The following is a 22,745-nucleotide window of genomic DNA, read 5'->3' as shown; positions in this document are numbered from 1 at the left end:
ATGACGTTAGCTGGGCGAAGACCGTGCATATAAAGCTGTAGAAGAGAAGAAAAATCGAAGCGCATGACAGCCCTATGCTTTGCTGGACCTCACATCTCCCAACACAGAATTCATGTAGTCAGTCATTTTTGCTTAGAAGGTCACGTGCGTAGAGAGAGGCAGACAGAACTCAGCCGGTGTCCGTTTCGGAAAGGAGAGCCGTGCACCGGCGTTCCCCGTGAGCAATCGTTCGCTCAGGTGGCTCGACCGTTGGCCGGGTATCTGCGTGTTACAGCAATCGGCAGAAACTACTCACACGTTGGTGGTGAAGATGCCGTAGATGAGGTCCTGCTCCGGCAGGTAGAAGGTGCTCTGCAGCTCGTGGTAGTAGAAGGGCACCTCGCCGGAGAGCGAGCAGTTGAGGCGCGCCTTCATGAACGTGGTCCACGTGTCCTCCAGCAGGAAGCGCCCGCCCACGTCGTTCTTGCACACCCGCGCCACCCGCGAGTACACCGTCTTGCCGCAGTCGTGCTCCACGGCGTTCTCGCGCAGGAAGAAGTAGGTGAAGAGGCCCACGTCGTAGGCTGAGATGAAGTGGGGTTCTGGAGGGGTCAGGAGGAGGACAGCGGCTGAATTAGGGTTCATCCTGAGCATAACGCCTCGAACCCCAACCCCCAAGAACTAGTCCAGTCAAACACCCCCATCCTTCCTTATGGCTCTATCTATGATTTCATGACTCTTCACCATCATCATCTTATCTCCATCCTGAATATAATAGCTCTAACTCAACACTACTCCAAATCAAGGCAATTGAACACACCCCCCACCCTGCGGTTTTGCTCATATTCGTTGGTTCATGCATCATGTTTATCTTATCTCGACCCCTGGAAAACAAGCTCTGAGAAGCGAAACTGTCTCCAAGGTACACCGATAAGGCGATTCGCGTTCCCTGTAGGAACTCGTTGGCCGCGATGACGCCACAGCCCTTCCTGGCTCGGTCGATCCGCGAACGGCGAAGGCGGAGACACCGGGTTTGGTATCAGCTGGTTCGGTATCTGCTGGAAACCTTCCACGTCTGCGAGTCAAAGACTCTTGCACAATGGGAAAGAGTAAACAAGCAATATCCGCACAGCGAGTTCCAGGCTGTGGCCCCGGTGCCCATTGATGTGGGATTCACGCTCTGCTCAGCCACTGGATTTTCGCTATAGTTGCTTGATCCAAATCGATTCGCCGGCGAGGTGCGGACATGTACGGCCGCCGGCAGAACGTCAGCTAAGCGCCGGAGAAAAGGCGATTTCAGCTCGCTAAAGCGTTGTTGTGTTTTCCAGGTATTTGTACATCCCTTTCTACACCTGACAGCTGCGTTCCACCTGTACTCACGTATGATACAGTCGCTAAATCACGTTCCCGTAATTTTGAGATCGTTCATCTGCATCATTAGACTGATCAACACTGCTCATTAAAACATCCATCCATCCATGGTCAAAACCACCAATACAGAAACAACAACAACCAGCACCGAACAAATCCTGAACATTCATTGTCATTAACTGTGTGTCCAGTGAAGAGTCGCCGTGGTCCAGAGCCTATCCTGGAAGCTTAGGATCTGAGGGAGACTTAATGTGCCCATGTTTTTAATGAATTGGCCCAGGCTGCTCGGCGCACCTGCGACGAGCTCAGTGTCGGTGACACTGACGTCATTTGCCACCTCGACTAAGGGGGAGGGACAGTAGCGCGCTCGGGGAAGTGATCGGAATCGGAAAGTGTGCTTCCGGAAGAATCCCTGAAGGCAGCTCTCTTGCTGAGCTCTGCGATGGGAGGAGAGCTCATTCTACACAATCTCACCCCCTATCCACAAAATGACCCCTGGCAGGTCCTCTGTACCCCCATCAGGTACAAAGGATGCTGCCTTCTCAGAGATTCGGCAGCTCGTTTGCTCCAGGTGCGAGGGGCATAAACCCGGATCAATTCCTACAGCCTGCCTGCATCGCGGGAATGGCGGCGGTGCGCAGGCAGGAAACTCGCATGAGATCCCAGGGATTATTCCGCAGTTCCCATCATGATCCAGTTGGCTTATTTTCCTTCCACATTCCCGACATGAAAGGATGCTGGAGATATTAAAGGATATTATGAGGGAATAAAGGGGAGGTGCTGATGGAGAGCCACCTAGGGAGGCGGTGCGATTACACCTGGTGCTTGGTTCACAGCGGGTCAGATACCTTAAAGGCTACAACACTGACTAGTGTAACCAATAGCACAGTGAGCAGGTATTTCTGCATCAGCCAGTTGGGTGAGTTTCAGTGACTACGCTCAGCCCACGGCATGATGGGAGGTGGGTTGGCAGTCAGGGAACTGTGCCTAACAGGGTAGATGGTAAGGTGAATGAATGCGAATGAGCATCCAATGGTCCTCCTACCCCCTCACACACTGAGCCCCTGCTGTAACAGCACCAGCCCAGCACCCACAATGCACTGCAAGAACACACAGTGCCGCGGGCCCTGTTCAGTTAGTGGGGGAAACGCTGCCTCAGCCAGATTCTACTTGCGGTGGAAAGTGTTTTACGAAATCAGAAATCGTACACAGCAGCACATCACATCAGAGACCCCCCTCTGACTGATGACATGTATTTGTCCTGCACAGATGCAGTAAAGATGGTGGGTGGGGGGGGGCAGCCCTGGGGTCTCCACTGATGAAACTTCCATTTATTAATTTTGCTGATTCTTTTCTCCAAAGCAGCTTCGAATTTTAAGATGCTAAAAATATTTCCCCACGTATACAGCAGGGTAATTTTTACTGTGTCGATTCAGGATAAGTTCCTTAATCTAGGGTACGACAACAGGAGCGGGATTCGAACCCGGGTCCTTTGAGTGGAACGTGGCACTATGCTACCTGATGCCCCTATGCACCAGATCCAGCCTTCCCATCTTCAAGGTGTCAGTTATGTCACCTGCTGCCCCATTACCCTAAATACACCCTAAAAATACCGTAAAAATGTGGTTTGCTACTAATCCGTAACCAGACAGCAAGAGGTGTCCGACCCTTCAGGAATACATATAATGATCCCGGCCACATGAGCCGGGAGGACGATGACGCCGGTCGCCATGGCGTCCGTACCGTTGAGCCACTTGGAGTTATATTGCGCCGTGCGCAGCGGTGGCATGTTGCCCAGGCTGCGGTAGATGACCGGGTCGCGTCCCGAGAAGTCGATGACGGTGGCGGCGTACAGTTCGCCCTTCTCCGTCACCACGGCTGTGGAGTTGTGTCGCGGGTCGTAGGGGCAGCGCGCCACGCCGTTCACCTTCTCCAGCACCCGGCTCAGGTTCCCCACCTGGCAGACGCAGGGGTCGGAGGTCGTCGGGATAGCAGCGTTCGGCGCGGGGCGACACCGGCGACCGTGAGGAAAGAACAGAAGCGAACAGAACAAACTGTGTGTAGCGGGTTCCAAAACCGCTAGATAAAAGCACAACAGCGATGGGTGAAAATCCACGCTTTCATAAGCGTAAACAAATCATGTTCTCAGCTTTTAAATATTTTACAACAGAATTGACATTTTCTCCACACAGCAGCGCCGCGGACCTGCAAACAACTGCGCTTGTGAAATGTGAGATCCGCCCCCCACCCCAGGGTGACACACTGAGTGACACCCATCACTCCCTGTAGGAGCAGCAGAAGGATTATGGTAGGATAGAATATCCTTCAGGATTATAGTATAACTCATTAGGACCTGTATTACCTTTATTTCCCTTTGCTTTATTAATCCACTAGTAACACTTTGTTCGAGCTCTATTCCTGATTCCAAACATTTCTGTACGTGCATGACCCAAGGGCTAAAATCTCTTCTGCTGAAAAAAATCTAAATTTAATCTACATGACATTTTTTGCGTATTTACCTGACGCTTTTCTCCAAAGCGACTTACAATGTCACGCTACCTGCGACTAGTTACACAGCTGGGTAATTTTTTACTGGAGTAATTTAGGGTAAGTACCTTGCTCAAGGCTACTAAAGCCAGAGGTGGGATTCAAACCTGTGGGCCCAAAGGCAGCGGCTCTAACCGCAACGCTGCCGGCTGTCCCCACGTACCCTCGTGTTACGCGCGTGGATATTCGCAGAACACGTTGCTGTTTCTGGTTTTATGTTTCTGCGGTTTGCTAATAAAAAAGCCGCTCACCTGTCGCACGGTGCAGATCGGCAGGAAGGCGTTGGTGCCGCAGGTGAACACCCGCCGCCCGTTGACGAGCAGCACCCGGATGTAGTTCTGGCACTCCACCTGCAGGGGGCGATATGCATGCCCTTTACAGGTCCATTTCCGCTTCCAGGCGGGATGTCCGCTGTAGATCCAGGGGGTCTCTCCCGTTTCCCGTGCCGCAGTAAAAGTGGCCGGGAGGGACAATATTTCTTGCTGATGGATTAATGGCAACCAGAAGGGAGAGAGTCCTGTTTCATTGTTGATTCTGGGGCCTAAACACACATGCTATAAATTATCATCAGCGGCGTAGAAATTAAAGTTTACGCGGCGCCTTTCGGAGGTGGGGTTGAATGTCACGTTGCTTTATAGCTCATTAATTCGTGTGTGATTGGGCACCAGGTCTGCGCTGACAATAAAGGGTTATGTATGTCCCCGCTGGATCGGAGGAGTCGTAATAAACTTTTGAAGCAGGATTGATGAGTTTCCTCCTTGCCGATATTATTAGTTGAGTGACTGAGGTGACGGAAATAAAAGGCGAGAGGGTTCCTCAAAAAAAATCTCGTCGCGCTAGATCACACCGCGTTCGTATCGAGAGCGACATCTGAAGCTGGATTCCGACCGTCCGCCTTTCAGAGAACAGCGATTACGTTTTTCCGTGGCTCCTTTCAGATAAAATAGCAATCAATCAATTGGCACAAAGAGAGTGGAACAACGGAACGATCACAGCCTTTCTTATCTGCGCCGTAGAAGGACCTGCCTCGTCTGGCATACTAAAAAGCTCTGCCTCTTCCAGTTTTCGTATTTTCACATTGAGACATAAATTGGCGTGTTTACTCGGAACGGAGAGGTCCAAGGCCGCGAAGCTCGGCGAGCCGCAGCCGGCGCTCCGATCCGAGGCGCTCGGCCCGTCGCTTGGGCACCGTTTCAAAGGAAAGGACGTTTAGGAAAGACTCAGAGTTACCTCCGTCTTCCCTTTACTTTGACAGGACCTCCGAGTGTCGTCATCTGGGCCCCACTCCGTTGCCTAGGAAACAGAAATAAACTGTGAGACGTGACAATGTCCTCAGTTCGCTTCGGGCTCTATTGAGAAACAGCGGGTGCCCGACGCACAATGTGAGCGGCTCAGGTTTCGACTGTATGTCCTACTGTACGGTGCGAACTGAGACGTGGAATGAATCGTAAAGGGACATGATTGTAAGTGGACCGATGGCCGGGAACCAGAGGTCGAAGCATCACCCGGCGACCAAATATGATTTGCATGTAAATGTGACCCCGACTCCAGTGTCGCCCTCGGATCCCCCCGTCTTAGCACAATCTCTCACCTCCAACACACCGAGATGCGAAACTTTTTTGTCCAGACGTGTTTTAACTACTTTTGTAAACTGGTAAAAACTCAAATTTTTATTTTTGTGGCACACCGTAAGAATGTGTTATTAGGGGTGCGATGATGTGTTGCAAGGAAATACCAAGGGAAAACAAGGTACAGTGCACTGCAGCACCCTGGGATCAGACCAAGCGGACCAACCTTCTGAAGCAGCAGAGGCAGCGCAGTAAATTTCCTTCTCAATCGATTTTACAGACTTTAGAGACTATATATCAGACCGCTACGCTCTTCCACATCTGCCTGCTTGGTGGTCCCACGCACGAAAGGTAAAGGAGGAAGGTTTTCAGGTCGGTTCCCCTGTCACTCAGAACTGCTGAATCTCTGTCCACATTTAAAACTCATCTCTTCCAGACTCACTTTGCCCATCATCGCTTAAGTTCATGTAAGGTGTAAATGTTCTTGCACTATAACTCTGAGATGACTCCCAGATAAACCTTTACACAGCTACTCCTGTAATGTAAAGTAAATGCTGATATATCTCAAAACAAACAAAAAAAATTACTAGGAAGGTGATCAAGAGTCACTGATATTCTGGTAAAGTTTTATGCAGATATTTGTGTGATGGACATTGATCATATGGTGGAAAGAAACAAACTAACAGCACTTAAGAATCACACGTCTGCATGTAAGTGTCTCTTTCTACTAATGTAATGAACACGTTGTATTTTCTATGAGATGTTCGTCGCTTTGGAGAAAAGCGTCTGCTAAATGAATACATGTAAATGTAGAGAATTTGGGGATAGGGTTTATAACTTGTTTTTAAGTACCTTGTCATCCAGTATATATTTGCTTGTTTTAATAAACAACTTTTTCTATGGCTTTTAGATTCCACGTAACAGTTTTAAACAATTCACAATACAACAGGTTTTAAACGGAAACGATGAACGGAGAGATCACGACTTGAGCTGGACATCCGAGAGGCACCAGACCTGGTCATCCTGGTCTGTTGGGAAAAAAAGGTAAAATCTGCTTTCTACATTGACTGATGCATCTCTGGTGACTCCCACCGGCGTCGCAGCCTCCAGGGGAAGGGTTCACGGTCAGCTCTCTGCCCCCAGCTGCCCGAGGGAGCCCCAACACTCAGCGCTCGCACAACAGGTTTCCTTCCTGCTGCGGAAAGTCATAATGGGCCAGATCGGCTCAGGCAGCACATGAAAAGGAGCCCACAGGCCTGGAAGTGGATTAAAGTGTAGAATGGGGAGGGAGGGTATGTGTGTGTGTGTGTGTGTGTGTGTGTGTGTGTGTGTGTGTGTGTGTGTGTGTCGCCATGTTTACTGACAACGCACTGATTGGAATTATAAATCTACACAGCGTCTGCCGGTTGTTTCAAAAGTTAGCGCTGCGTGACCCAAACAGAGAGCCCCGGTGCCGCCTGCAGCTGAGGAGATCTATTCAATTAACCTTCCCGGGCAGGAGACAGACACGGCGGCAATTACACCCCGCACCGGAGACACATTCGTACTGGAAGTAATTAACGCAAAGACAAGGTCTTCGCACCAAATCAAAACGAGAGGGGGTAATTGCGGCGGAAAAAAATAATCTAATTTCAGCACGTTTTTCCATGTCAACCCACAGCTGGGAAAGAAGCCGCAAGACACCTCAAGTGCATCTCCGATGACACCGTGCGGGCATCGGAGCTCAGACGTGGGCTTTCCTCCCCGCCTCATCAATATGCAAACCTCTCCGGCTTTGATACGTACAGGAATCCCGTCATCGACCGAAACGCTGCTGCCCCGGTGGCCTTGTCCACGGTTGATGACCTTGACGACCATGACCCACAATGCAGTTCTGTTGGGTTTGTAAAGGGGACATGGCACCTTTGGCAGCTCCGGGCTGCTTTCGGGGAGGGAAAGGGAAAATTCTTGAACGGTGACTCATCGCTTGGGTCATTACCACATCGATGGCGAAGGCGTAACTCGGTCCAAAAGCTTAAAGCCGGCCCCCTCAGACATTGAGGGCGAACAATGGCAACAACTCTGAATCGCGCTTCTGAAAGACAGCCCTGTAAACCAATATATAGCTGCGGGGAGCCGACAGGGTGTGGAGCAAGACAAAGGTCCTCGCAGGAGCTGAAAGGCACCGCCACGTACAGACTGGGCTTTAATTGGCCCCTTTAGAACGAGGGCCTCAGCCGCTAGGTGAGCGGCTCCTGTCGGCTGCAGCACAGACCGGAGAGCCATAAATCTACAGCGACAGGCGTGATAAAGCAACCGGGCCGCCCAGGTTTCGTCGCACTGATCCACAGACTTTGAGGAATTCAGCATCATTATTTCCCGTCAACATCATTATTTCCCAGGCAAAGCGTCACTTCGGAAAATCCTCGGGTCGGAGCAGGAGCTCTAAAAAAAACAGCAAGGTGCTCCGAGATCGCGATAATGCGTTTGCGTGACCGCGGTGGGCGGATTCCGTCGACTCGGGTGCTTTACCATTTCATTACGACTTAAAAGGCACAACTGGTGTTTTTTGCCCAGAGCATCATGAACGCAAAGCAACGGGAGGGTTGTATCCATCCTGTTGCGCACCCATAAAGCCAGACACTGAATTACAGTTATTGACACACGGAGACTCAGCACCGCTCTACGAAAGCCGTGCCTCACTTTAATTTCTTCAAATTAGCCATTTCGATGACGTGGGTACAAAATGCGACACGGAAAGGAACGCGTGCGCCCGACTCCCGACTCCTTCCCAGTTCTGTCTCCTCATAACCAGTAAGTATTTCCCCCATAGCGTTCATAAGGAATCATGAATTTTTCATAACCAAATAAAATAGCTGCAAATTCAATTTCCACACGGATAAAAGGTTTGTATTTTTATCTGGGAGAAACTGCTTCTATGAAAAATACAATTTTGCGAGAAACAATGTGTAAATAGAATAGCCCGAGAATGGGCATTACTCGACGACGGTGGTTTTTTTAAGGCACCCGCACTGCAGCTGCGCGATAAGATTCTTGCTTTTCTTGCGGGGAAAAAACCGCCTGCGCACGCTTTGCGGTGACAAAACCAGGTGCGACAGCCAATTAGGATTCATGAACGGTATCGATGCAGGACATACGGCGTGACACGACTGCGCCCTTCCGCGCCGGGTCGCGATCTGTGCAGCGGAACGAGTCAACGTGACCGCGTTACTGTGGGATCGCTTGTTCGCCTGCATTCAAATACACTCTCCGCCTTCCATCACCTAGAGGGAAACACACACTTTGCGTGACATCACTGATGGAAGAACGCGAGGTCGGTGGCTGGCGGCCTCCTCGACGTCTCATTGGTTGCTGTGGCTCTTTGGCCCCGCCCCCTTTCAACATCCAGAATCCACTATTCAAAGTTCTGGTTCCCTCATCTCCATAAGGCCTTGATGGATGTGACAAGACTCTCAATGGCCCTCTTCATTGTCGCTGAACGCCAGCCCATCCCCCTTAAGACACGCCCCCAGGTCCCCCTTCAACACCCCCCCACCCGGGTTTTTATGTGCCACCGCACTGGCGGCTTTTAAAATAGAATCGATTTAGCACGGGGCCGCGGCGCTGAAAGGCCGAGCTCGGCCTCCGAGGGCCACGCTTTGAAGTTCCACATCTGTACCGGAGTGTGGTCACGTCACTGGGGGAGGGGGCTGGGGCAGTACATGGGGAGGGGTGGTCACACTCCATTCGACCACTACTACTGAACTGCTGCCAAAAATGTCACAGAGATTTGGAAAAAAAACACCCGACCCGAGCAGGGAGGCGAGCGTTTTCCCCGTTGAGCCACCAGAGAGAGGCGCGCCGGCACATAATCCCGTCTCGAGGCCCTCGAGCGAGGTACTCTGCCTGGATCGCTCCGGTGAAACACCCAGCTGCACAGATGGACTTCACCGAGAGCCTCTTTGGACCAGAACCCTGGCTAAGCAATAAAACCGGGAACGATGAAACGATACCGATTCGAAGGCTGGGCGGAACGCCGCATCTGCCGCGTTATTCCAACCGCTCGACAGCCTTTATAGACATCCATCACTCGAATATGCATCTTCATGCTCGTTAAAATGGAGAACCGGCACATTTCATCAATCTTGCGACCCAGATTCATTAACAATTAAACCTCTGCTAATTCGCAAGTCGTAAGAGGACATAATTAAATTAGGCAATTCATCCGGCGAGGATGCACCTGAGATATAAAATTTCGACGGCGAGCAGGAAATTTGTTAAGCGCGAACGTTGGACTAAAAAAAGGCCGACTCCCGCGGCGTTTCATTATTTCCCACTAATCCTTCCTCCCAGACCAAGGATTTGCGTATAAGAGACATTATACAGGAATCAGCCTGCAGGTTATCTGCCGACTCTCAGACCTCGAAGATACGCTCCATGGTTGCGGAAAACGACAAAAAAAAAAGCCCGTTGCAATTTAGAAAAGTAGAAATTACCGAGTGAAATTATTTTCCCCGCTCAAAGAGAAGCATCGGTGTACATAATTTTATCTTTTATTCAAGGCGACACAGCTGGCGCTTCTAGCAGACGGCATTCGGGGCACAAAGGCTTTTTTTACAATGTGAACAAAAGTGCAGGAAACACTGTGAGAGGAAAGTCGATGGACCGGAGTCAGAGACCTCGGGATGAGAGAGGCCGCGTTTCGAATTCAGCACCATTCTTCCCCAGCGTCGTCATCGCCGGCTCCTCGAGCTCGGGCACTTCTTCGCATTCACTTTTCAGTAAAGCGACGTACAGCTGGGCGATAATTATATTAAGTGCAGTAGGAGGTGGGATTCGAACCTGCAAGGCAGCAGCACAAACCACCGAGCCACGTGGTGCACCGTAGTTGCCCTCCCCAGCCGCCCTTCAGGACGCAAACGGTGCGGCGGCATCGCAAACCCGCACCTACAGATGTTACAAAAAGCACACGCCCCTTTTTCGGAGGGAAGAAAGTGCTAAAACGCACTTAGGCTTCCGCCCCGCCGAGAGGGGGCTTGATGAACGACCCAGTGGGGCATTTTGGCGCAGCAGCCAGACAATACCGTGGTAGGAGTCAGCAATAAACTACCTTTCAGAGACACTTCCCCACCCCCTGCATCTGAGCCAGTCCCTTTGTTTCAAATGTCACGGCTCTGCATTAAGTATATTCAGATTGCCGTCGTCATGGCATCGCTTTTTTTTTTTTAAAGGAAAGGGTAAAAAATAGATTGGGCAGTCGCAGCTGTGGCGCTTCTGCATCGCAAATGTGGTTTCTAATTGATCCCACTTAAAATGCGAGGAGTAATTTTTCATTTTCGGTTTATTGCAGTTCACTAAGTAGCAAATGGGGGAAACGAAAAAAAAGCATGTTAAAATAAGGTAACCTTCTGACCACGCTGGACTGATGTGCCAGAAAACGGTAATTTGATTGCGGGGGTAATGACACCGAAATGGAGGCATTTTTGAAAGGACCCTTTTCAAGGAGACGGGCAAAGTCCAGAGGACAGTGGGCCTCTTTATGACGAACAAAAGGACCGTCTGAAGCAGAAATGGTCACCTGCCAACCAACCGCGGAGAAAAATCGCGCTCGGTGGAAAACGGAGGGAAAACACCTTTGACTCCTCGCCGTTAAATTTTGAGACATTTCAACTGGTCCTCGTGAGAATATCCACAGCAGCGCATTAGCATCACGGCATCTTCGTCCTCGTTAATCAAACCGGCGTAATTTTCCAAATCAGGCCGACGTACGTCCCGCCGACACGCGCGCACACGCACCCATTGCCGCCGTCATCGTGCGGGTGTCTCGCGGCTCGGATCGAAACGCACTCGGAGCTGAAAAAGCACTTCCATTTCCAATAGCTGACGGGTAATCTGCTTCGAGCCGCCTTCCCGCGTTGCTGTCCTTTCCCACAATCCCACTCAGCGCGTGATGGAAAGCCCAGCTGGGGCTGTTCGGGCGGCTCCCCGCGCACTCGCCGAGGGCCCGCACCGGCTGCAGGGTTTGTGAAAAATGGGCGGGCGGCAGTAATAGATCCATAACAGCTCTGATGCTCGAGTGGACATTAAACCGCTCGGTCTTCGGTCAAACAACCACAGCTTGACGGCACAGTGAGCGAAGAACGCCAGGTTTCCTGTAGGTGTTCTTTTGGAGATGTTCCTGGGCTTCTGGGGGACCATTGTGAAAGCAGAGTTGGAGTGATTCAGAGCCGCAGCTGGATCATTTTTACTGGAGCAGTTCAGGATAAATACTTGGACCAAGAGCACTACAGCAGGAGGTGGGATGCAAACCTGGGTCTTTCAAGTCCAAAGGCTGCTGCGGTTCTAACCATTATGTCTCCTGCTGCCGCTGCAGTAACGCACCGGAGCTGCACAGCATTGTGGGGTGGAGGGAAAGGGCTGGATGGTTTTGCTTGGGATGCTCTCGGTCCTGTGTGACGTTCCTCCTGACGAACACCAGTCAGCTCCTGCAGATCAGCGCCTGTTTACATTCCTCGCCCGGACCGCCGAGGGTCTTATCTCGTTGGTGGGCAGTCAACTGACACAAAGAGCGCACCATCTCCACCCCCACCCCTATACCCCTGCACAGCCTCCGCTCCACTGTGCTGGTACATGCCAGCCCTGGATGGATGTCAGCACCCTCCCCAAAACACACACGCTGTCGAAAACACGCGCACTCACAAACACTAACCTAGAGCATCTGCCCTTTATTGACAGAGACTGAGCCCACCCACCTCCTGCAGACCACCTTGCTTCATGCTTCAGGAGATCCTGTTATCCTGCTCCACCTCAGTTTACCAAGACCCTCACTGTGCCCCATGAGATGATAAAGGCATCATAACCCTGATACCGACAGGACCTGAATCCTGAGTTCAAAATCTAAAGTCTGCAGGTTCTTGGTTATGACTCTGATGTGGCAGCATGCACTCCTTCTCTCCCTCAGAGCTGCTGAATCCCTCCCAACTTCCAAGGAGGGTCTCAGATCACATCTCTTTCAGACCTACTTCTCTTCTGATCTCCTGACAGTTCCATAAACTTGCATCACAACGTTTGTGAGTCTCGTACTGAATTATCCCCCAGAGTGGGAATCCCACACTGGAGTCCACATCTGCCTGCTGGCCCTCGTAACCTGGATGAAGCCACTTTTTCACAAAAGGATTCTGTTGGTTGAAGTTGACTGAGTATGAGCTGGTGAGTAATGATCTGAGAAGCAGCGAGTGTCCTGGCACCGTAGAGCCACAAAGGACCAGCGAAAATACGTTTTCCACTTGAGCTCGGTGCAAACAGGGATGTGTCTGTGCTTGAAGGTTCTTCAAAGTGCTGCTTTTTCCATCAAGTCCACAGCAGAACCGCTGAGTGCGCCCAAAGTGGTCGCCTGCAGTCTTTCCATGTATGTTGACGGGAGCCGCACATTAACACCGTTCGCAGAGGAAAGACGCGGGCGCGATAATGAGAAAGATCGACACGATCCACGGTGTGCCTTTCAACGGAGTGAAGGGGAAGGTCGACATCACCCCTTTTATCACCTCCACCCATTAGTCTAAGATGCAAGAAAAAAAGTTTCAAAGGACAAACTCCAAGAGCTTCCCCAGGCAGGAGCCCCTGTTTGGTGCTGGAAGGAATGCGTTTGGAGATGAACAACCTGCCTCACACTCACTCTTCTCCTGGTACCAGAAGCTGCAGGTGAATGGAGCCGGAGGCTGGATGGATGTAGACTCATGTCTAGGGACGGATCTCACTTGAAACATAGGAATCTGACTGAAACACGTCCACTCTCTCTGCTCCAGCATCCAGGGCGTCCTCTCCAGTTTTGACAACTTATTCGGGGTCCAGCGATCGAGCAGCTTCATAGTCAGCTTACGTCCTCACTCGATGGAAATACATGGCTTATGGGGGGCCTGCTGGTGGGACTGGGTGTTGAGAGAACTTCTCAAGCAGCCTCCCAGATCTCTGTGAACTCTTCAGTTGCTAACTTTCTCTTTGCAGAATGGGCTGTGGATGAGGACTTGATTGAACTTCATGAAGGACTGTGGCAGGGAGAGGATGGGCAGACCCGATGCGCTGCAAGTGGGACTGAAAATTTCCATGACAATCCGGTACCCCACCCATCGCACTGTTCAACAGCAAGAGCCGTAATGATGCCGGACGAAAGAAGCCCAGGGCCTCCTAAATCATGCATGTTAGCACATCGCGGCTATTTGCCGTAGCGCTGAAGAATTTTATGTTTCCATTAACCCAAACCGGTTCCTCCGGCAGACCCTGGAGATCCAGTCAAGAATACCGCCCTAGACTCTCACACCTTCAGCAAACTTGACTACCTTCCTCCGTTTACCCCCAAGGCTGCACAATGGCCTTTGATACATGACAGTTATGGTAAGCAGATTTATGCAGGTCAGTAAAATACATTTTTAATACATCTTTCCATATCTTAGCTGCAGGTATCTATTAGTGCACATAGATCAGGATTGCAGGACTGGTGAAGTTACCCAGATTGCCATGCTCACATCTCCATGGTGATGAGATGTGGAAGCTGTACACCTCCAGATGGGTTACACTAATGATAAGGGCACAGAAGAGTCTTCGTCGAACTCCACGCTCGCTGAAGACTGAACCTACTATAGTCTGACTGAAAAGTCATATGTCAATAACTGCTGTCTGCCAAACACCTTCCACACAGAACCGCAGTCAGACATCAAGGTGCCTTTGGCGTGATATGAATAACCAAAGAGAGAAGCACATTGTCTAGGGTAGAGGCTCTCAAACCCACTCACCTGTATGAGGGACACGTTGTTCAGAGTTAGTCGGAAGAGGTAGTTTCTGCAAAGTGGAAAAAGAGAAACGTAGTTTACCAGGTCCGGAGGGGATCTGACAAATGGAGAAAACAGCAGCAGTAACTGGAAACCAGTGAAAAAGAGTGGCCCAGATTACCTGGCTCCCACTATGAGCTGATTCCTGGTCAGGTCCAGGGCCAGCTGGGAGAAGTCCTTCACTCCAGAGTGGGAGAAATTCGAGATCCAGGGGCTTAGTACTGTGGGGTAAAAGGAGGGAGAGCAGATTGACAGGAGCTCTTCGACAGCCGGGCCCTCGACGACGGTGTGGAGACCACCTGGCCACCGGGGTCTCTTTTGGGACCAGGGTAACGTCACCAAGGCTAGCGAAGGTAACAATGAGTCAAGAACTCTTGAGCAAGGGTGCCGGGATGTAGGAGAGACCCCGCCTCCCCCCCTGCACAGCGTACCAGGTTTTCACCACTTAAAGTCACCCAAAGGCTGACAGGTGTCACCTGCAGCCATAGGAGAGCAATGGAAACACCCCCCCCCCCACGGGCAAGCTCCCGGTTCACCTTGATCCTAATGCGTCGTGACCCCCCTGCATTCACTTTGGCAAATTAAAACAGTTTGGCACGGTGCACCAAGGGAAGCTATCGATTGTATTAAAGCGGGGGTGGAGTCGTTGGGGAGGGGCAGGGTAAGCGTATAATGTGCCAAAATGGCCCGAACCTGGTTAGCCTAATGAACGAGGTCGCTTGGGACAAAAAGCAGTCGCCTCTTGCAGCCAAAGTAACGCAGTCAAGTTAACACTCCACTGAAGGGTGTCCCTTTATCTGAATAATCGAGTGGTCCTTATTGATCCCCAGCCTCGCTGCCCTGACTCATCCAGCGCGTTATCACCCGATATCTCAGCCCTTCAGAGAGCGAGCACAGGTCTCCCATTATCGTACGTGCGGTTTTCCTTAACGCACACGGAAAAGTCTCCTCGCGCTCCACAGCTGCACATTGCTGTGATTTGTATTCCGAATAAGGGCCATCTGATTAGGAAAGGGTCACGTTTTAACCCTCATTTCCGGCACGTCTGTCGAGCTCCCTGACAAGCTAATGTTCCGGTGCGTGCGTGCGTGCGTGTGTGCGTGTGTGCGTGTGTGTGTGTGCGTGTGTGTGTGTGTGTGAGCCTATCGAGAGCGCATCCATTTCAGTCCGACAACTCCGACAAATGGAATCCAGGTGTCAGACGGCTGCGGCCATGACAACAGCCATCAACAAGCGTGCGAGAGCGTGAGCGCGCGCTTATCTGGCCGAGCAGCCGATTCCATCGAGATGCGCAGCTGAAAGCCGCTAATTAGGACCAGAGATTGTGATTCCACAAATCATCTTAAAAATCACTTTAGAACCTCCGACTGAAAAGCCCAAGTCCACCTCCGCTACACTAATCACTGTGAAAAATGGATGGAGGATCACCGATACCATATGGTACGAATGCAGTACTATTTATTAAGAAATAACTAGAGTGACTAAAATATTCACAAGCTGGGTAGGAGCTCGTGGCATTTTTTTTAGCCACCAGCTGTTATTTCCAAGTGTTAAAAAACAACATACTGAACACAATATGCTCAATCAATCTTGTTCATTACATTAGCTGCGTTTTTTTTCCCCAAATGCAAAAATGAAAACGTAGAGGGATCCCTTACGGATATGATTGAATGAGATTGTGAATCTAAACAACATTAAAAAAAAATGCTACAGACACACTGCCAATTAAAATGACATTATAGGCATTATGCGTGCGGCGATCTTTGATAACGAAAACTGTCATTCCCTCGCATGAGCACTATGAACATGATGAACATTACGGCAAGGAAATGTATGAAAATGCGGAAGACGGATCCTGGATCCGGGAAGTTGGCCCAGAACGTGATGGGGATACAGGTGTGCGATATATAACACCAGCTTAACATTTATTCACTTATCTGACCCTTTTCTCCAAAGGAACTTAAAGCTATGTAGCCATTTATAGAGCAGGGTAATTTTTACTGTATCAGATCAGGATGGCTGTCTTGCTCAGGAATACTACCGCAAGAGGCGGGATTCAAACCCACAAAGGCAGCAGCTCTAATCACTACACCACCTACTGCTCCAACACGAGCACTGACAGGTGCTGTTTGGTAAGGGTAGGATTGGCATAAGGTAAACGCCATGGTGTCAACGTCAACTTTTTGGATTCCACTCGTGTGGAACATGCACGACGCACACAGAACGGGCTGCATTCAAACCCAGATCTGAAACCACAACCCAGACAGACTAAGGCACTAGCGCTACCTGCTGTGCCACCATGCTGCATTTGCAAGGGGCGGTTTGGAAAGTTCTGGGTGGCCCCTTCAAAAAAGGACCAGGACGGGTGAAGAGAAGGATGAGCCGGCAGCTGTTCGCCACTGATCAGGTAGCCGGGGGCTCGCGTCCCCCCACCCCCGTCCCCCCGTTGGCTCGGCCATCGCGGGGGGGATTCGATCGGCACCGACACGCCCGATGAGATGCAAATGCGACTCCCAGAGAGAAGCAGCCAGAAAACAAAGGCTTTGTGTGAGTCTCCAAACTCTTTGGTCCCAGAGAGAAGAGTCGCATGTCTCGACAGGGCTGTCGACAAGCCTTTCAAGGAGTAAACAAGCAATTTTCAGAGCCGCTTACCCTGCAGCTCGTACGCTCTTTGCGTGCCCAGCCAACGACTCCGAGTCATAAAGCCTGACTGGAGGGTGACACTTTGCGCTCCGTATAGAGTTCTCAAGACAAAAGCCCCCCCTCCAGGGATCTGGCCTTCATCTTTAACTTGATGGATGATTATTCCGTTATTCCATTCTTTTAATCGATATGCTGGGATAGATGGATATAGTGTTTTTGCGACCCGCATGCATGGGTGGGGAGGGAGGGTGCCGGTGGGCGTGAGTAATGACCTCACCGCCGCCTGAAAGGGCCGCGACACAGCATGCATTTTGCTCACCTTGACAAAAAACCCCTGAGCATAAACATTCAGGAGCCAAGTGGCTACAAAATGCCAGTGATGGACATTAAACCCAACAAGCACTTAATGATTACATCAAGTGGCAAAAGACCAAATAAGCAGAGGGACTGACGGGAATTAAATTAAAACAAAACGCAGCAGCCGGTGTCACCCGTGCGCTTTTGGGCGTCTCGGTCCTGTTGCGAGCAACGTGACGGAGAGATTCGGCCGAAACCGTCACGCGTCGGCTGCTCGCGTTTAACCCTTTACGGCTCTAATAACCGGGTTCCGGCGGAAACGCTGACGGACACGTTCCCACCGTGTATCATCTGAGTAAGCAACGCCGATGAAGCGTACGTTCTGACAACATGTCACAAAAAGCTGATGCGTTCCTCCAGGGAGCCTGTGGTCCCCTGAGTATCTGGCCTCATGTGGAAAAGAAGGCCATTCGAATCAGAACCAAACCCATGATCCCAGTCCTACAGTGGGGGGGGTGTCACTTCGTCGGGTATGTCGAAGCAACCCTAACACCCTCTTTAGAAGAAGGTACTAAAGCAGAAACATATGAACTTGGAAATGCGGTCAGAGCTTGTCTTGCATTTAAAGGGTCTGGGTTTGAATCCCTGCTCCTGCTGTCGTACCTCTGATCACGGTATTTACTCTCAACTAATACGGTAAAAATATCCCAAGTGATCAAGATTAGTCACCCTCAGCTGATAGAGGAAAAATTACCCAGCTGTTTAGAAAGGTAAATGGGTGTAAGCGGGTTAGTGTACAAACTTCACACTGTAGGTCACTTTGAAGAAAGGTGTGAGGAAAATAAGCAACGGTAACCTTTAAAAAGATGCAGAAAATTTAAATAAACAGCTTGGGACAAATAGGCCGTTTCAGTATAATGTCATTGTCCTGTAGAATGTGGTATAACTGCATAGCTGACACCTACTGCTCATTACGCTAATTATGACTCACGCAATGGACTTAAACTGGTAATGAGTGTATTCGCCGACAACGTGTTGCGTTACAGAGGCACCGTCGCAGCCCTCGATGTTTCCGAACGCAGACGTTACCAAGGGAAACTGGCTCAAGCGTAAGCGAGCGCCGCTACATAATCCGTGGCTGTTTGTCATGCGAGCTCCTTCCCGCCGCGGCACCTGGTCATCCCGGGCGTTGCTGTGGTCACCACGGAGACGGAGACAAACTCCCGGGACTGATGCGAGAATTGAATCACGGCCAGATGTGAGAGAGTGTGTGTGAGAGTGTCTGTCTCTGTGTGTGTGTGTGTGTGTGCGTGCGTGTGCGTGTGCGAGAGAGAGCGTTTGCCGGACGGCAGACTCGGGGGATGGATGGGGGCGCCCAGGGGGAGACACTCAAACGAGACGAGGCACCGGCGTCTCAGTCACGCTGCCAGCTTCCTTGACAACGGCGCTGATTAGAACCCGCCGAGTGTGTCTGCGGTGCAGGTGGGGGCTGGCAGGGTCCCACCGGGTGCGTCTGAGAACAAACTGCGCCACGCTCCGCCAAGCGCTCCCTCATTTCCATCTCTGGCCCACAGAGGCAGCCCGTGTGGGGGTGGGGGGTGGTGGCGGCGGCTTCAGATCAATAAAGGTCCGTTCAGGGAAGGGCTCCTGCTTTTTTTCGCAAACAATTTTGGACAATTTCAAACAATTTTCCAAATTTGTTTCTTTGCTGCGGTCTACCTTGTTCGCCTGAGATGTGGGGTGGCAGGAGGTTTGGGTACAAGGGCTGCAATTCTCTCAACAGCACCGGGGCTGGGGGAGGTGGGCAGCAACATCGCAAAACAGAAAATCCAATTTCGGGAGAAAGGAGGTGTTTCGGGGCAACGCCACTGGTGTAACCGCCTGGCTGACTGAAACGAAACAAGTTTTTTTTTTTTTTTGGCGGGGAGGGGAAAGTGCCTTTCCACCGTGGCGGCGGAGTGCGGCAGCCGCCGAAACGAGAGCACTCTAAACAGAGAGCAGCGGGGGGACCAGGGGAGGAGGGGGGGATGGTGCCCGCCGCTGCTTATCTGTGTGGGAGAACGATGAAGTTAGATGATGGACCCCCCCCCCCCCAGCTGGCACGCATCACAAAATAAGCAGTGGCGGATGCCGGTGGCAACGGTCCCCTTACCTAGACAAGGAACGCCAACCACAGGAAACATTAGGCAACATGATTGATGCACCACGTATTAATTCAGGCAAGATGTAAGGGCGCATTCCCAGGTAAGGTTGGGGACACTGCCTGCATGGAGAACGCCCCCCCTCCCATTCGAGGGGCCTCTCGCTGCCAGAGTTTTAACGCCAGCGCTGCTATCTGAGAGCATGTTGGCAGTGTTAATCCGCCCATCGCAGCTGAAACAGAAAAGCACACGGCTGCCAGGCCTGGAACCAGGAACGCATTCGCAGATCGCGAGGCCGGGAAGCGCCTACGCTTCATGCCTTTTTCCGACAACTTTCCACGCCTTCCGCAGATGTCGGACCTATGGAGGAATGATTCTGCGATACAGAGAGGCGCCTTCGATTGCGAGATAACCGCTGGGGTCCGCTTACGTGCGGCAGACACGCAAGACAATCCCCGATTATCTAAGAGTCCCAAACCCAAAACAAATGGAAGGATTTGCAGCTTCGGATTCTCGATTCCGCCTGCACGCCTCCGGTCCCTGGCGGTATCGCTCGTAGCGCCAGTCCGACAGCCACCCATCCTTTCTAAAGCTTTTTTTAATGACTAACCATTCACCCTCCCTGACAAGCTCATTAATACGTGTCCGAAAAAGTTCTTGGTTCAGCACTTGTGGGATCTTCCGGTGAGTTATGGTGCGTTTTGATTCATCTCCGGTGAAGACATCAGTTCAGTGCTCCCTGTCCTTTTAAAGGACTACCTATCCTGCGGCTCTGACAGGCCCATTAATAAGTGCCCGCCCGGCCCTTCAATCAGCCGTCTCCTCGAGGGACCAAGATGCCAACACCTGTAGATTGTTGATGGAGGTTGGTCGGTCCGTAGGCCCAGGGCTCCTGATCCTACTCAGCCTCAGAGGAAGGAAGGTCAAAGCAAGGAAGTCTGGGATGATGGACCACAATGGCACCCAACATCAGTCACCTTCATCCCAACCCCCAGTGGGATACTGCTCCCTCTGGCCAGCTTGAAAAGATTAACCTGATCTTGGTTCATGCCCTGCTGAACTCGAACTAACGTTCTCACCTGGTGACCACACAGCCTATCAAATGAGTATCGCTCTACAGCCCATTAAAGCAACACCATCTGCCTTCACTGATCTTCTTTCTTCGGGGAATCAGGCAGCACTGGAGGGACTGTGGCTATTTAAAAGGTCTGAAGACTTCACTCGGCTCTCATTACACAGCTGATAAATCAGACAAAACTCTATCAGATCTTAAATTATTGGATCTTAGGGAATGTCCAAGTTACGCAGGCGCTTCTCGAACAGCGATAATTTTGTAAAACGTCCGGAGGAGCTCGGCAGATGTGTCGGTTTATTCACGAGGATGAAGATCAGAACGGAAGATTAGAACTGATCTAGTAATGGCATTTTCTACAGTACTATATGGATCTGAAAGTTGGACTTTGACACATGGACTCCTTTGAACTGTGGCGCTGGAGAAAGACATCGTGGACAGCCAGGGAAATAAAGAGACGGACATTGGGAACCCGGCTGGACCTCTCACTGGCAGTACAAACAATAGGCTGAAGTTGTCATACTTTGGACATGTCATAAGAAATTTGGATTCTCTCTGAAACACGTCGATGTCTGGATAAATTGAAGGAAAAAAGAAGAGGATGAGGAGCAACCAGATGGATGGACTCAATAGCAGTGATAATGGACACAGGCCCTCTAACACTAAGCATACAAGTGGAGGACAGGGATTTCAGGAAGAACTTTAGATATGCAGTCGACAAGAGTGGACATGGACTCGGTCGCATTAAGCAACAGTAGCGCAAAGAGTTTGTCGGCACAGCCGATGAGATCTTGTGCGGCTCAAAGGACGGACGTGCAATCTTCTGAACGTCGCGAGGCAGGGACATCTAACATCGGCAGCTGCTGCAGAGATTTACCCGAGAGATCAGCGGACGTCTGCGCGCCCAAGGGTCTGGCTACGTGTTTGCGTGACAAGACCCCGAATACCAAGCTGGAAGATTTTCCCAAAAACACGGAACGGGTCTTTCTGCTGCATGTTCCAACTCGCTGCACAGCTTCGTTCTGTAAAGTGGATCAGGTGCCTTCACCAAGACAGCAAATGCCAAAGGCTCGTACCAGACAGACGACGGCTCGCTGTGTTCTTTTCTTTTCCAGGGTGCCCTTGTTCACAAGGTGCTCATAAGAGCGGTTAAATATTTATTTGCTGCGAAGGGCTTCACCGCAGGCAGCGTTCAACAGAACAGGGAACTCGTTGGCAGCGAAGACGTATGTAGTTGTGTAAATGCCAACTGTATCAATATTAAAGGTGTTCAGCACGCGCACGTCTTTTTTTTTCTTTCCAGCAGCACACTCCATCAGAGAGCTCGAACCTGCGAACAAACACGCGCACATCATGTTCACGAGATCAGGCCCACGTTATTTGCTTCAGGGTAGAACCCGGCTCAAGGTATTTGCATAAATCAGCAGCAGCTGGCGCTCAGCATTCTGCGAACAAGAAGACACAGCTCTGGGCTCACCTCGAAAGGGGACCGTGGGGTGCTCCTTGCGGGTGCATTCCAGTGGAATCTGTGGCGGCGCCTGGGTGGTGGGGGGCGGTGGGGAGAGCAAGGGCTGCTGGGACAGGACAAGCGGGCCAGAGAGGAGCAGGAGCAGCAGGCCGGCTCCGCAGCGGGACGCAGCCTCCCGCCGGCTCGCCTTCATAGCGGCAGGGCCGACCTCTCCTCTAGCTTCCAAGGTGGGCCTCTGGGAAACGCCTGTGGACAAAGGAGGGGGCAACACACTATGAGAACAGAGCTGTCAATGGCAGAAGCAAACCCAGACATACTGTATGTGTAACTCTTCTCCACCCAGTTCCTCACTACCCGCCGTGGAAAAGGCGGTAAATCCATCGAATCTGAGCTATTTTTTTATTGGGTAGTACGAACGACAGCAGCCATGAGTATCCTTGCTCTGAGATGTTGCCTGAGCGCAGGAGAAGGGCACAAGCTTCTCCTGGAGGAATCATCAGCCTTGGAGCTTGAGCAGCTTCTAACATTGCTCCGTTGTGCCCCAAATAGCCTAAAGTAAGGACAATGGGACAGATTTCCCGCCGCCCTGACTTTAAACCTCTTCGGCTATTCCGGCTGATAAACCAGGGCTCGCGCCTTCATCTGCGCGTCCCAAGGAGGCCACTTTGACACCGAAGCAGAGCTCAGCTGACGCCGAGGCCACGGAGATCGACGGATCCCTCCTCCAGATGAGGAGTTTTATAGATGATCGCAGAGACGGGGCTACCATCTTCTTTCAGAAGCGGGGCCCGCTCTGCTCCAGCGGTTCATTGACAAGCCCTGGACAAACGACTGCAATAACTGTTGAGATAACAA

General features: G+C 51.2%; 1 protein-coding gene across 3 annotated transcripts in view; it reads right to left on the bottom strand.

Moving 5' to 3' along the window:
* Positions 1 to 22,745, bottom strand: part of LOC108928369 (semaphorin-5B-like) — a 98,654-nt gene that overhangs the window by 31,499 nt on the left and 44,410 nt on the right. For all 3 annotated transcript variants that reach the window (XM_029256596.1, XM_029256597.1, XM_029256598.1), the window contains exons 2-8: positions 21,900 to 22,136; positions 14,391 to 14,490; positions 14,234 to 14,279; positions 5,128 to 5,190; positions 4,149 to 4,247; positions 3,094 to 3,307; positions 296 to 581 (exon numbers count right to left, since the gene is read on the bottom strand). In XM_029256596.1, the coding sequence (XP_029112429.1) occupies positions 296 to 581; positions 3,094 to 3,307; positions 4,149 to 4,247; positions 5,128 to 5,190; positions 14,234 to 14,279; positions 14,391 to 14,490; positions 21,900 to 22,136 (1,045 nt within the window). The remainder of the gene's footprint in view (positions 1 to 295; positions 582 to 3,093; positions 3,308 to 4,148; positions 4,248 to 5,127; positions 5,191 to 14,233; positions 14,280 to 14,390; positions 14,491 to 21,899; positions 22,137 to 22,745) is intronic.

The sequence above is a fragment of the Scleropages formosus genome, chromosome 12, assembly GCF_900964775.1.
Source record: "Scleropages formosus chromosome 12, fSclFor1.1, whole genome shotgun sequence".
NCBI lineage: Eukaryota > Metazoa > Chordata > Actinopteri > Osteoglossiformes > Osteoglossidae > Scleropages > Scleropages formosus.
Note: the sequence above shows the minus strand (reverse complement) of the source record. Positions and strands in the feature narration are given on the sequence as shown.